This window comes from Electrophorus electricus, chromosome 10 (assembly GCF_041902795.1).
Source record: "Electrophorus electricus isolate QZ-2024a chromosome 10, ASM4190279v1, whole genome shotgun sequence".
NCBI classification, from domain to species: domain Eukaryota; kingdom Metazoa; phylum Chordata; class Actinopteri; order Gymnotiformes; family Gymnotidae; genus Electrophorus; species Electrophorus electricus.
In genome coordinates this window covers 31,104,577-31,118,503 of record NC_137506.1, presented here as the reverse complement: position 1 = coordinate 31,118,503, position 13,927 = coordinate 31,104,577, and the positions used below count along the sequence as shown (strand labels likewise).

Genomic DNA, 13,927 nt, shown 5'->3' with positions numbered 1-13,927 from the left:
ATATCAGAATTAATTTTTGCCTAACTATTTTCCAACCTCTCTCTATCCCTAAGAAGTATCAGGCTCTTTGTGGTACTGTGCCTTTAAGATGGAGGGAGGATAAGTTAGCCCTGTTCTGATTGGTTGTCTTGTATCGTGCCTCTCTCAGCCGAAACACCGGAGAACTGGCGTAAGTGGGCGGGGCTACAATGAGCAGGCAGAAATATGTAAATGAGCTCGAGCTCGTTCTCGTGACATCCGAGAAAGTGATTTCATGTTTTTGCCGCTTTCGTGACCACGTGGGAAATGGGGACGTTTCCGACTCCCAAATAGGAAAGATCCTGTTGAACGGCCAGACGTAGCGCAGTTCCTACCAAGAAAGTAGGAGTTTTCCGAGAACTCCCGACACCTCCGATTTGAGATTCTGTGACCTTATTTCTAAATGGCAGCGCTTATAGGGAAAAGTGAGAATATCTAAGAGCGTCGGTTTACTTTTAAGCACTCTTTCAAGTTTCACATGGTATAATACTGATTGATACTTTGATAACCGAAAGATGAATTAGTTTTCTGCAAGATGTTTTTGATCAAACTGATGTCAATATTCGGAGCTGTTACCGGTGTCTTGGGCTATTACATCCTCTTATAAATAAACCAGCCTAACAACTCTTTATTTCCTGTTTTTGTAGACACTACCGTGAGATTTTTTTAAATATACAACTGAATAAGATTTTCCGGTATCCAGATAAATAGACTAATGTTGATTAGCGGGGCAAAATGATCCTTCTGCACTGCTCATCTCACGTTGAGCGGGTAGCGCGTAAAGACTGTAGGCCTGTATTTCCCTTCATGCACGCTCAGCAGCAAAACACGCGCCGGTTGCCTGTGAGCGTGCGTGTTCATGACTTCAGACGCGTGAAGTCGCGTGCGTGCTTTAATGTGGGAAGCAGGTCCCGGTCGTCGGGAATGCAGCATTAGATTCCGCACGTGGGCTATATGGACTCGGTGAGTGAACGGTGTATTTTGAAACTTTAAAACAGTATTTACAGATGCCTTCAAAATTCTTTCTCTCAATTAATTGCCCGATAGGGACACTTTAAAGACACTTTTGGAAGGGTCTAGGTTGTTTATAAAATACCCTGTTACCCTGTTGTGCCTGCCATTTTGCTTTTTTTTTTACAATTTAAAGAAGAAGAAAATAAACATTGTTATCCCCAAGGAAAGGAAGCCTACCGGCCAATTAAAGTAATACAGCGGTAGGACCCTTAGACCTGTGGATAAACTCGCGTTCGTCCTGTGGCAACCCCTCTGACTGCCACCATTGGTCTGTAAAGCTGTCAGTCAAGAACACATAGTGGATGTCAAAGGGTCTGGTTGGCTAGACTGAATATCCATCACTGTTACTGCTTGTGATTGGGCGGTCCTAGTTCAACGGTACCGAAAGAAACAAAAAAAAAAAAACATTTCAGGATCTGACAAGACAGAAGAGCAAAAGCTCCCGTCAGGTTCAGGAGGTACGCAGGGAGACCTTGCTCTTGTGAAGGAAGGCACAAGGAAGACTTCTAAAACATTAATAGTTAAAAAAAAAAACACAAATACGAACGGGGACCGTAGCGGAATGCAAAGGAAACGAAGTTGAGCAGAGGACCTGGTGTGAAAATGTCCGAGCGCTTCTCCGTAGCCGGACCGGTGGCTCTGACGGCGGACTGAGCGGGTGGAAAGGCTGGATGTGGAGGGCTCATTGTATCCCCGTGAATGAAAAGACACCAGCAGTTCGCTCCCGAGGGGAAAAACGACAAGAACATGGCTGACAGAACCGCTCCGACCTGTCAGCTGCGGCTTGAATGGGTTTACGGCTATCGGGGACACCAGTGCCGCAACAACCTGTACTACACGGCGGCGGGTGAAATAGTGTATTTCGTAGCCGGTGTAGGAGTTGTGTACAATACACGGGAGCACAAGCAGAAATTCTACCTGGGCCATACCGACGACATAATCAGGTAGGCGAACCCGGCAGGTGAACGTTTAAGCATGTAGAAACTATAACGTTAGTCTAGAACCGCGTCCACCTAGTAAAGGAGTGCTTATATAAACAGGTCGCAGGTGCGACTCGGTCTGGACAGGTGAGGCGGGTTCCGGTAACCTTCAGGTGTTTCCTTTGCTGGACAGCGCCAGCGCGGCGCGAGCTGAGGAGCAGCAGCGGGTCCGACACGCGACTCCACGGCTTCATGAGTCTCGTGACGTTTGCACGTCGTCGGGAGCGTTTTAGCGCGTGTGTGTGTTTGTTTGTTTTGGACGTAATGAAATGGCGCAAACATCTGTAGCGTTATTTGTAGGCAAAGCGCAGCCCTGCGTACAGTTATAAAAGCGCGTCGGATTTTCGGATTTTTCGAGTCGTCCGCGCCCGCTCCTCCCTCTCTGCTCCGTCTTTGAAAATCCAGTGACTTCTTCCTCTGGCTATTGCACAAATAAACACTTTATACTTTTTACTTTGTGGCACCTCATAACAGAACGTCTTGTAAGTTGTTAATTAGATTTTGGTCATTTTAATAACCTGCAGGCCCGTTCAGTAAACATACTTTTTATACCCTTGTTGTTAGGTTTGATGGCAGATTAGTCTATCGTAAATTTGTCTGTCTATACACGGCTACATTTTGCAGTTATTAGAACCGCTCATAAAGTCTGCATCCGCGTTCATGATATTCTCCTCTCCAGACCACTTGCTCCAGTATAGCATATGCATACGTTGTCCTAATAATTGTGGTAAGGGGCAGCTTTATACTCTGGCACTAGTCAGCTGGCTCAATCCTCCATTATTCATTAGGTTAGAAAAAAAGACGTTGCAGTACCTTTCAGCTGTGTGGGCACAGGCCTATGTATGTATCTCTGTAGGCACTTGTGTGTAAACATGGGTAATATCTGCGTGTGTTTTAAATGTACTTTCTTAGATCAGTCAATATGGGTGAAATACTAGTGCTGAGGTATTGAATGCTTTGATTAGGGTTCAGTTAGTTTGCTCCTGTTAGGGTTTTGTTCCGTACAGCGCCACACTGTAGTCCAACTGCTAGGAAGAGACCAAGTCAGACAGTGTAGTTGGGTTCAGACCAGGAGCTGGTTTGCGAGGACGAAGTGACATTTGAGTCACATGGCACTGGGATCTATCACTGAATGAAACAGGTAAAGAACATTCCCAGACTAGGGCTAGACTGCATGGATGAAAACGGAGCATGGAAACGTCCTCGTATAGTGCGCAAGTTTGGAGATGTGCGCTGTCCGAGTGGAGACCAAGCAGTCACTGAAAGCAGATGTGCCTCGTGTTTCTGATATATGTGTGTGTGTGTGAGTGTGAGTGTGAGTGTGTGTGAGTGTGAGTGTGTGTGAGTGTGTGTGTGTGTGTGTTCATGTGTGCCAGTTCAGATGTCTCATGGGTGTTTGTCCTTCTCTGGTGACTTCTGTGTCATGAGCTTCTGTGACGATTGTCGTCCACTGTTCATGCGTATAAAATGGCTTCATACGGAGCCCTACCAACTATTGTATTTTGTCTTTTATTGAAAAAAATAATGCCTCTATGAATAGGGTTTATTTTATAATATAATACAAAAAATACTGTGTGTGTGTGTGTGTGTGTGTGTGTGTGTGTGTGTTTGTGTGCGTGCGTGTGCATGCATACGTGCACCAGTGAGGCTGGTTCTGTTTTCGTGTCAGTGTTTATTTATGCGTTAGTGGTGGTTGCCCTGGAGTAGGTCGCTTGGTGGAAGGTACACCCACTGCTCAGCTGAAGATATTGAACAGGTCTCCTTTTTCTGTAAATCACATGGAGCAGAGAGAGAAATATAAATGTGTCCTTCCTCAGACAACAGAGGTTTTGTTGATCTTCAAATGCCAATTAGCCTTACTGAGGACATGTTGATTTCACATGTTCATATACACAGAGGTCTGTGAAGCAGTTTGGTGTATGAAGCTTAACTTAACTTGAACTATGCAAAATGTAGGGTTACCTTGAATGTGGTCCTTATGTAAGTTACACATCTCTTATAAGGCTACACCCTGGAGCGTTTTTTTTTTCCATCCAGGGGTTAAAGTTAGAGATAAATAAAGTTATTACCAATCTTAAGTTAAGTTATTACCAATCTTAGAAGAGACGATTTAAAACTAAAGCATCTTATCCGCAGTGTAAGTCTGTGTTGGACTACAGAGCCGTACATAAAGATACTTACGGATGTGCAGTGCATTTGTGAAATGAGAGCCCGGGGCAAACTCGAGTCTGCAGGTATGATTTGTGTGTGTATGAGATAAATGTTGGGTTAATTGGTCCCTGCTGCATGCACTCCTGACGGTGACTTGCCCTCAGGATCAGGTGTCTGTCAGCTGAAGACGCTCCGCATATAGAGAAGAGTGAATGAAAGGAGATGTGGGAGCATGAATGAAAGAGGAGAGGAAAGGGCCAGGGGAGGGGCTGAATGAAACCAGCTGCTTCTGCAGATGCCCTCATGGGTGTAGACTGCATCACATAACGTTCCGACATGTTTCATCGGTGACGGAGGAATGAGACGTGCGTTATCCACAGTGCACCACGGGCGCTTTTCGAGTTGGCATGAAAATGCACGACTTCGAATGCTTATAATTCTTGAATAATAATTCCCCACCGTTGGGCGACTATGGAGATGACATCCCGTCAGGAAATGTTAGGAGCACCCTGATCCCTGCTAGAGATCAAATGATTTATTGATAAAGGGACAAAAGGCCTTTCAGCACAATGGCTTCATCCAAGCCACGGCTGGCAGGGCTTTGTTCAGCTGCGTTTATGGGATGTGGATCTACGTTCTGGTGTGTGTACGTGTGCGCGTGCATGCACTCAGGCCGGGTGGGGGGAGGTGGGTTGGAGGATGATCGTGTGTCATTACGTGATCATACGCTCAAGCTCTCTCTCACTCTCTCTAATTGTCTCTCTCTCTCTCTCTCTCTCTCTCCCTCACACTATCTCCCTGTCTCATGCTCACCTCCCCACCTCTCGCCATGATGTCTTATCACGTGGTGGTTGTGTCCTTGTCTAATACCCTTGTTTTTAGCTGTCGCCTGTTGCTCGTACCTTAATGGTATCGATGAGCGAGCGTGCAGACGTGCCTGCCAGCCTGTGTGTGTGTGTGTGAGGACATCCGATCAAAAAAAGAAAGCATTTCACTTTTAGCACTGGCGTGATGGTGTACTATCCAAGTGTGAAGCCATGTGGGTGTTAGAAATGAATGTTTGTGTGTGTGTGTGTGTGTGTGTGTGTGTGTGTGTGTGTGAGCGTATGTGCACATTAGTGAGCCTGTAGGGGACTCTGTGGCTGTGTTGGAGCTGTAGATTTCTCAGCCCACAGAGGAACACTTGGTTGGGGGGCAGAAGTGTGCTGGCATGGCTACAGAATACACACCTCAACCAAGTGCACAGCTGCTGCTGTTTACTTGTTTACTTTCACCTTTATGCTTTATACTTACATGAGCGCATGTGCAGAGATCGTGGGCTGTAACTGCTTGTATTGTAGACAGTGACATACTTATTGAATAGCTTCTGCACATAATTGTGTGAACATATAGTCATATAGCCTTTATCATGCGTACACTGTGGGTGTACTAATGGGTGGATGCACGTGTATGTGACGTTTGTGCATGGATCTGTGTGTATTTTGTGGACCCAGCGAGCGTAATTCAGTCGTGCACGCGTGAGCCCATTACTGTGATGTTAATGCGTGGTGACTGCTCACTCGTACCTACTGGTTCCACAGTGATTAGGCAGGCTTCCCCCATTACTGCCCTGGTCTAGCCCTGCGAGAAGGGAATCCTCTCTCTCTGTGTGTCTCTCTGACCTGCTCAACTGCTATAGCCTTTGGTGCAGCACACACTTTCCAGTCATTCATTCATGTATTCTCTCAAAGCTCCTTGTCTGATCTCTGCCTCACCCCCATTCCCATCTTCCCCTTGTGCTGTACTACACACACATTGTGACGGCAGCTCTGGGTAATGCACCCTTTAAGTGTGTAAGCGTACTCCCTGGCAGAGTGTGTGTCTGGCGTGTGAGAGCGGGGCGTGACAATGGATCGTGTCATTGCCAGGAGTGCCAGTCTTTGTTCAGGAAGGGGAACCTGGCTGCCAGCGGGAGAGAGCTCGATTACCTCTGTTACCTAACACACGCGGCCGAGATCTCCACTGCCCACCTTCTCCTCCCCATTACACACAGGTTTCACTCGCTTGCCTCTCACTTTCACAGACGATCGTCCTGCAGTTACTGCAGGTTGGCTGAGACTCGCCTGTACACGTTTATAACGCAGTCACAGCCGATCACACGGGCACCATCACACCCGTCGCTCACCCTGCCTCAAGCACAAGCACTCTCGCAGCCTGGCGTTTAGCGGACAGGTGCAGAACGCGGTGGCACGTTATTGGTTGTTGCGATTAACCGTGCTCTACAGGAGACATGGCAACCACTGCTGAATTCTTGAAATGTGATCATCCTCCTTTTCATCGTAATCCACAGCTAACAAGGTGACTGCTGCTTTAGCGTGTCTCTGATCTGTGTTGTCATTTTTGTGCATGAGTGTATCTGTACATAGCTGAGAATGAAGCATTCAAATACTGTAAAATGTATTTTTGCTGCATTTTAGCTGACACTTTTATCCAAAGCGGCTTTACAATTATGATTGAATACACCTTGAGAAATTAAATTAAGAGTTAATGGCCTTGATCAGGGGCCCAACAGTGGCAACTTGGCAGTGGCGGGGCTTGAACCAGCGACCTTCCCATTACAACTAAAGTACCTTAACCGCTGAGTCGGGCCGGGTCGGGTCATGTCTTACCTGCTCTGTTTGCCTTGGGTGGCTTCATCATCTAGTGACCTCTAATCTCTGTGAAACCATCCGTTTTCAGTTCCAGAATGAGCGTCAGTGTGAAGTTGGAGTGAGTCAGATGGATTATGTGTGCCACGCATGATGCCATAAATAGGGTATATCCCACCTCATCCATAACCTGTTGTTTCATTAACAAGAAGTAAATGACTGACTTGTATGTGAGACACACTCTTCCTTCACCATCAGATTCACTTGAAGTTTTGATGGGTAATCAAGTAACTGAAATTGAGGCTTAGTGATTATTGAACTTCACATCTATATAATTGTCTAGTTACTGTTCATGTTCAGTGTTAAGTTGATTCGTTCATCCAGGTAATGACATTTGGACCAGTATTCAGTAAATCAAACTTTCCAGTTACTTGCCTTGTCTATTACAGATTCTCTTCAGACGTTCTTGGTTTTCTTGCTGTCTGTCTGTGAGTTTCTTAACCTGGGAGCTGAAAATAACCTATATTACCTTCTAAGCTCATCCCAACTGGTGGGATATCAGTTTGACCATTCATTTGTGAGTCCAGGTGGATGTGTCCTGCAAACCAAGGTTAGGTCAGGCATGGCTTTAGGCTGTGTATGTCCAACTTGCGTTCCCAAACCCGACTCAATCTCCTGTTTCCAGGGCGACCCTCTCCAGATTCAGCTAGGGTTTTTTTGTTTTCCGTTCGCGGCCTCCCACCCTCATCCGATATATCCAAACACTTTCGCCCACCTTCCCATGCATTAATTTGTCCGCCTATCCAGGCAGCTAGACTCGGAGTGAAAAGCTACAGCACGGCTCTCTCACTGATTTTGGGCTTTTGTGCTGCCCGCTGTAGCCGACCACTGCAGGCACGTCCACCAACTAAAGTTCTGTCGATCCCATTAGCTAATAGAGCAGCAGTATTGCAGTAAACCATACATCACACAGGCTGAGGGCCTCCCCTTATTAGTGAATGAAATTAATCACTGTATACAGTCAGTGAGAAAGAGAACTGTGTGGAGGTGGCACATAGGAAAAGAGCTGAATCAGGCTTATGATACTGTTTCTCAGAGGTCACGCAAATTGTGGACGCTAGTTGTAATGTTGGCTACGGTTCTGACTCCGTTAGAAACTGACCGAATGCTGTGGGGAATGAGGCAGCTTCTCTTGGCCCACAGACTGCGCGAGGTTCAGATAACGCTACAGCACTACCAGATACACACACACACACACACACACACACACACACACACACACCGTGCATTGTGTTGGCTTTGAGAATTGTGTACTGCTATAGCTAATATGACTACACAATATTATCTGATTTGAAGCCTGAATGAAGTCATTTTTATGTGAAAAAGCACAATGTCAAGATTTTCGCATTTCACTGTCATTGTGAATGGGCACCGCAAAAATCCCTAAATACATGGCTACACACACACACACACACACACACACACACACACGGACATTCTCACTATATGCTATATGCGTCAGGGTCAGAAGAACGTCGTATAATGATTGTGTTTTGATCGCACATTTCTTTTACTCATGCAGGCTGCCAAGTGCCAAGTTCCCTTTTGATATTTAAAAGGCATACTTTTTTTAACTTAAGGCAAAGATTTTTAAAAATGATTATATGTAGGCTTAGTGTAAATGTGAGATGTGGTAGCTGAACCATGTCATTTTCCTTCATGATTGGCATGTTTTAGTTTTTAGAATTAGTTTTTAGTGAGTAGATGTAAGGGGAGTGTGTGTAAATGGGGATGGTCACTCTGATTGGCTCCCTCTGACCCTGTGCCTGGTCTGGGGGAGGGGCTTGGAGTTCATCCTCTGACTGTTCTTTCACACTGAGCACACTTGATCATCCCGATTGCTGGAATCTCCACATGCAGGTGGATGTTGAAGGTGAAGCACTCATACGCAAACTCGGGAGACCTGCCTCAAGGAGTAAATTATAGGTTTCATGTTGAAGCTCAAAGGAGTCATGCATTTGTTTTTGTTTTTTTTGTTTGCCAAGGTAGCTGGTGTTGTTTGGCACTGGATGAATACAGTTCAGGCTGCTGATCTAAATTCACCTTGCCTTAACTTATTCCTCTTAACCACAGCTAAACTCTAATTCTATGCATATTTGCAAGAACCGTCTCACCTTGTGTTCCGCGGCAATATCTTATTGTACATTAGACATGTAAAGGAGGGTGGAAAGTAGACAATGAGGAAGGACAAAGATGGATCCAGACGGCTTGAAATTGTGCCAGTGGCCCAGAATGCACAGTGCCTTTGTTCTATATTTAGGTTCAGATGTTTGAATTCTTTGAGGGCAGGATTGTGACTGGTGACAGCCTTCCAGGTGTTTTCCCTATAATGATATGCAGGACAGGTTGTTAGACACAAGCCCCTGCCTGCAGGCTCGGTTTCACCTGCTCACTCAAAATATTGTAAAATTTAATTTAAAAAAAAGAATAAAATTAATCAAACAAGAATAAAAAATACATTAAAGACTTCTCACAGGCAAGAGCTGTCCGAAAGTCACCATCAGGGATTTAGAAATAATGAGTGCAGTTGAAGTAGTCATTAAAAAAGGGGGAAAGTAATAAAAAGGTGAATTGTCACTGTGCATAAAGAAAAATACCAAAACAAGCAAGCAATGGCATAAAGAATGACATTTAAAAGCTTCCAATTTATTCACTTATTCCCTTGTTTTTATTCTTAGGTGGGAAACATAGTCAGATTTCTTAAACAAGGCATCTAAAAAACATAAGGAATGCGAACACTGTCGTTTGAACTACAGAGGGCTCCCAAAGCGCCGCCTGTGGCTTTAAAGCCGAGAGAGCTCAGACAGCAGCGCGGCGGTGCTCTGCGCCGGTCGGCTCTCCCGTCTGCAGGCAGCCCTCCTCTTCTCTGCTGCTGTTTTGAATTACCCTGGCAGGCTCAGAAACGTCTCAACCTGCAGCTTGGGCTGCAGGATCAGTGGGACAAACACGAGCTCACAAAGCATGAGATGGAGTGGAATAAAAGTAACAGGGACGTGCACTGAGAGCGCTCGAGGTTTCCTCTTTGAGAGTGGAAGAAAAGGGGCTTGCTTTGGCTCTAGATACTCAGAAACTCTCTCTCTGTTTTATGTCAGCACAGCGTAGTTTGTTTAGGACGCTTTTAGGTTTTTATGCTTAGTTGCTGTGTATTTTGATATGCTGGGGTTAAAGTGGGCCAAGCTCCATCAACTCACTTTCTGCCCATGATCGTTAGTCCTGTTTACTTTTCTTACTCTTGTAAAGTGTTCATATACAGTTTCAGAAGGGAAAAAAAAGAAAAGAACCAGTGCAGGCCTTCTTTGCACAATGGGCGTTTCAGCTCAGTGCTGATGTGATGTAGCTCTGACCCCATTTGCCACATGACCTTGTGGATAATGCCTGGTCTTCCTCTTGGTGAGAGATTTTCAGTGGTCCATGATCTCCAGGCTGCAGTACTGAACTCCTCACCTTTGTATCATAACACCTTTTACCTTTTTTAAGCTGATTTTTGTGCACTCATGCTTGCAACAGCACAAGGTTTGTCCATACCTTGTTTCCAGGTCCATACGTAATCACACGGCTCTCTGGAGTAGTGACTGTTTGTGCAATCAAACATGTTGACCGAAAGTCTGGGTGATTTTACTAAGAACATAAAAGGATTCTTGCCTAGTCACTTTGCTACGTGAGTTATTATAGGCATGTTTGTTCAAGTGTTAATTCCGGCTTGATTTCTGCAGCTGAGTAAGGGGCTTCAACATCTGTAACCATCCCCCATGGAATAATTCGGGGTGCTTCATGACCCAGCGACAGCACTGAGCTTGTTCTCCGGGGGGGAACAATCAGTATTCAGATTCTCCACCCTGGTCACTGTGAATTCGAGCTGGGAATAGTTTATTTCAAGGCATAATCGTTGAAGATAAGGTTTGCAGCTGCCCTACCCGACTAGGATGTTGTGGCGAAGTGATTTACAGTAACAAGTATACTGTATACTGATATCCACCCTCGCATCGATCCAGGTGAAGGAAATTGATGGAGACCATTTAGAAGGTTTGCGACGTCACTATTTTTGTGCTCTGCTGTTACCACAAGGCTTTTCTTTCAGGCAGACACGAGCTTTGTTGAGAAAATACGTGACATCAGATTGTAGTTAAGCCCGAAAGATGTGGTCACGTGCGTGCAGTGTTATGTGTTCAGCATTCTGGTGTCCCATGATGTTGTGCAGTTCATGCAGAACTTCTGTTCTACGCTCTCCAGACATCACTAACTGTCCCCGAGCCCTCAACCTGATGCAGAACTCCAGTAGCACCAGCTGTTAGCTCGTCCCATTCACTGAGATGGACCGTTTGTCTTTGAGCTGATGGCAACCTTGCAGCTTCCACTCAAACAAATGGTTTTATGGATCAGACTTGTGTACCTCTCTCAATGATTTTTTTTTTTTGCTACTGGGACAGTAGCCTCTGTTCTGATGCAGACTGGATTGCCTGTGAAACTGACAAACTTAGACTGACTTCCCTCTAAACGAGACAACCATAAAAAAATTCCCTGTAAATACTCCCTTAACTATGACGTAATCCTCATTTTTATACGTGTTTTTAAATTTCTTGAAAATGACTGTAATAAAACCGTTTTTAAAGCCTTTTCCCCCCCAAACATTTACAACAGTGCAACAAATGGCTGTTGCAGAAGCCCTCAAAAGTCAATCATACAATTCTGATTTCTCACACATCTCACACAAATATGCAACATGAGGTAAGCGAAACCTTTTAGTCTTGATGGGGGGGGGGGGGCGTGTGCTAATACTGTTCTGTGGGAAAGCCATGTTGTGCAGTCATGCTCTGATTCCCACGTTTAAACCCTCTAGTCCATCATAATTGAGAACTGAACCATTTCAGTCAAAAAGGCACGTCACTAAACAACACTTTGCCACAGTAATCACCCGATCATTCCTGGATGACGGGGTAGTTTTCAGGTCTTTTTTCCAATATTTTGTTTATGAATAGAGGCCAATGATGGAGGCATAATGAGCGTAAAAAAATCTCTGCCGACATAAGCAGGTATAACCCCTCTCTTCCTCCTTCTCACTAACCCACCCAGATAAATGACCCAAAGTAATGACCTTGAACAAAAATAATTACATTCCTTAAATAAATGAATTAAATAAAAATACAAATTTAAAAAAAGGTAGAAAATTAATAATTAAATGGAAATGAATTAAAACAAACTTCACACAAAACAAGAACTGGAGTGCTTAAGTCAGGGCACAACCATGACTGTATATCAAGGAGACAGAACGTGCAGGACCAGTGGGGTGATGTGACCCAATGTTTCCTGTCACATGACCATTTTACAGTCATGAGGCCTGGATCCACCATTTACCAAGACATGACTATGACTTCATCACAGCCCAGATACACACACACACACACACACACACATACATACATATTACACTGGCTATTTTATCTCAGCTGCAGTTTGCTTCCCTATGTGGATGAGTTAAATTGCAGATAGCATTTTGTCCTGATTATCTCTGTCTTCTGATAACTTGAAGCCTTCCCCTCACTTTCACATCGAATACTGCAATACCAGAAGCAGCTCGTACATCCTTATTTTGTACTGCTAGTAAAATCCAGTGCAGGTCGGTAAACAGTAGTTTATTCCATGCCTTATATGTACAGCTTGCTTAAAGAGAAAATGTAACCAGTGAAGGTATAAGAACAATGAATTATCACAGGGAGTAGCTACTTCAAATACTTCTAGGGTCTAAAGGGTGGACAATTATTCAATCTTGCCTCAATCTCTCCTGCTGTGTGTGTGTGTGTGTGTGTGTGTGTGTGTGTGTGTGTGTGTGTGTGTGTGTGTCTGCAGCTTGGCCCTGCACCCAGAACGAGTATTTGTAGCCACTGGACAGGTGGGGAAAGAACCATATATCTGTGTGTGGGACTCCTCAACCATCCAGACGGTGTCCATCCTGAAGGAGGTGCACACACACGGCATCGCCTGTCTCGCCTTTGACCTCGACGGACAAGTAAGTGCTGGACTCTCATCTGTGCCGCATCTGTGGAAGCGAAAGCCAGATGGATCTTGTGTTGGGGGGCAATATGTTAAAACTGCACCCTAAGTGTAACATATCCTGCATGCACACAATTAGATGTTTCGTGACATTCCTCTCAATAGATCTATACTCTCATCATGACTGAGAAACTGCTGTCAGGCAAATCACACAAGCCTCTCGAGTGTCACATCTGTGACCACTTTGCTGGGGAATCTCTAACAAGCTGATTGACAAGTAGTGTGCCAGTATGTGTGAGAGGAAGCGCTGGCTTTTGAGCTGTATGAGTCAGTCTGAACCTCCTCCATCCTGTGATGCTCCGAACCAGCTCTTTTGCTCACCCAGCATGCACTCCGAAGACCAGCACGGTCCCTTCAGGAGCTGCGCTTAAGGCAGGTAAACAGATAGCAGGAGGGAGAGTCTTGAAAGGTCGATAAGTGACCACACTTCCAGCCTTCACTGCACACTCAGGGGTGCAATAGCACTTCTGTAAGATTGCTTAAGAGCAGATGGCAATCTGGCTGTTAAATGTAGTTTGTCACTTGTGGACACAGCCATAATACTTTCTGAATAACTGTGTGTTTTCACTGTTCTCTGCTTGTTTGCTTTTATATCTTCCTGTCATTTTTTATTTATTTTTTTTAATAGCACTTCCTACTAAGCCACAGCCAACATGTATTATATTGCCAAGCCAATGTAAAGAGCAAGGTTCAGATCGCAGTTACTTTCCTTATCTGAAAAGCACAGTACTGGCTACCTCCCTGACCACAACCCACCCGTTTAATAGACACAAATCTGTTCCATCGCAATGCTAAATCTTGCACGTCTCACAACAAAAGTGGGTTATTCCTTCGAGCTGAAGCGTTCCACCTCACCACAAACAGGAGAGTTTGTGACGTTGCTGAGTTGCCCTCGGTTTTATATTCTAATATATAATAATTTAATCGGGACATTGGCAAGAGGCGAAGTGAAAAGTTGAGAGAATCTTCATTCTGCATAACAGCATGACTCGAGCGAACTCGAAAATAAAAAGCTGACAGCAATAGCAA

General features: G+C 44.9%; 1 protein-coding gene across 12 annotated transcripts in view; it reads left to right on the top strand.

Moving 5' to 3' along the window:
* Positions 1-1,433: 1,433 nt before the first annotated feature.
* Positions 1,434-13,927, top strand: part of eml5 (EMAP like 5) — a 45,934-nt gene continuing 33,440 nt past the window's right edge. For 9 of the 12 annotated variants that reach the window (XR_014125545.1, XR_014125547.1, XR_014125549.1 and 6 more), the window contains exons 1-2: positions 1,435-1,976; positions 12,695-12,854. Coding sequence is in view for 7 of the 12 variants with exons in the window: in XM_081721500.1 (XP_081577626.1) it covers positions 1,732-1,976; positions 12,695-12,854 (405 nt within the window). In the remaining 5 variants the exon portion in view is untranslated. Of the gene's footprint in view, positions 1,977-12,694; positions 12,855-13,927 lie in introns of all 12 variants that reach the window. The other 3 variants (XR_014125543.1, XM_081721496.1, XM_081721498.1) reach the window with 2 other exon arrangements.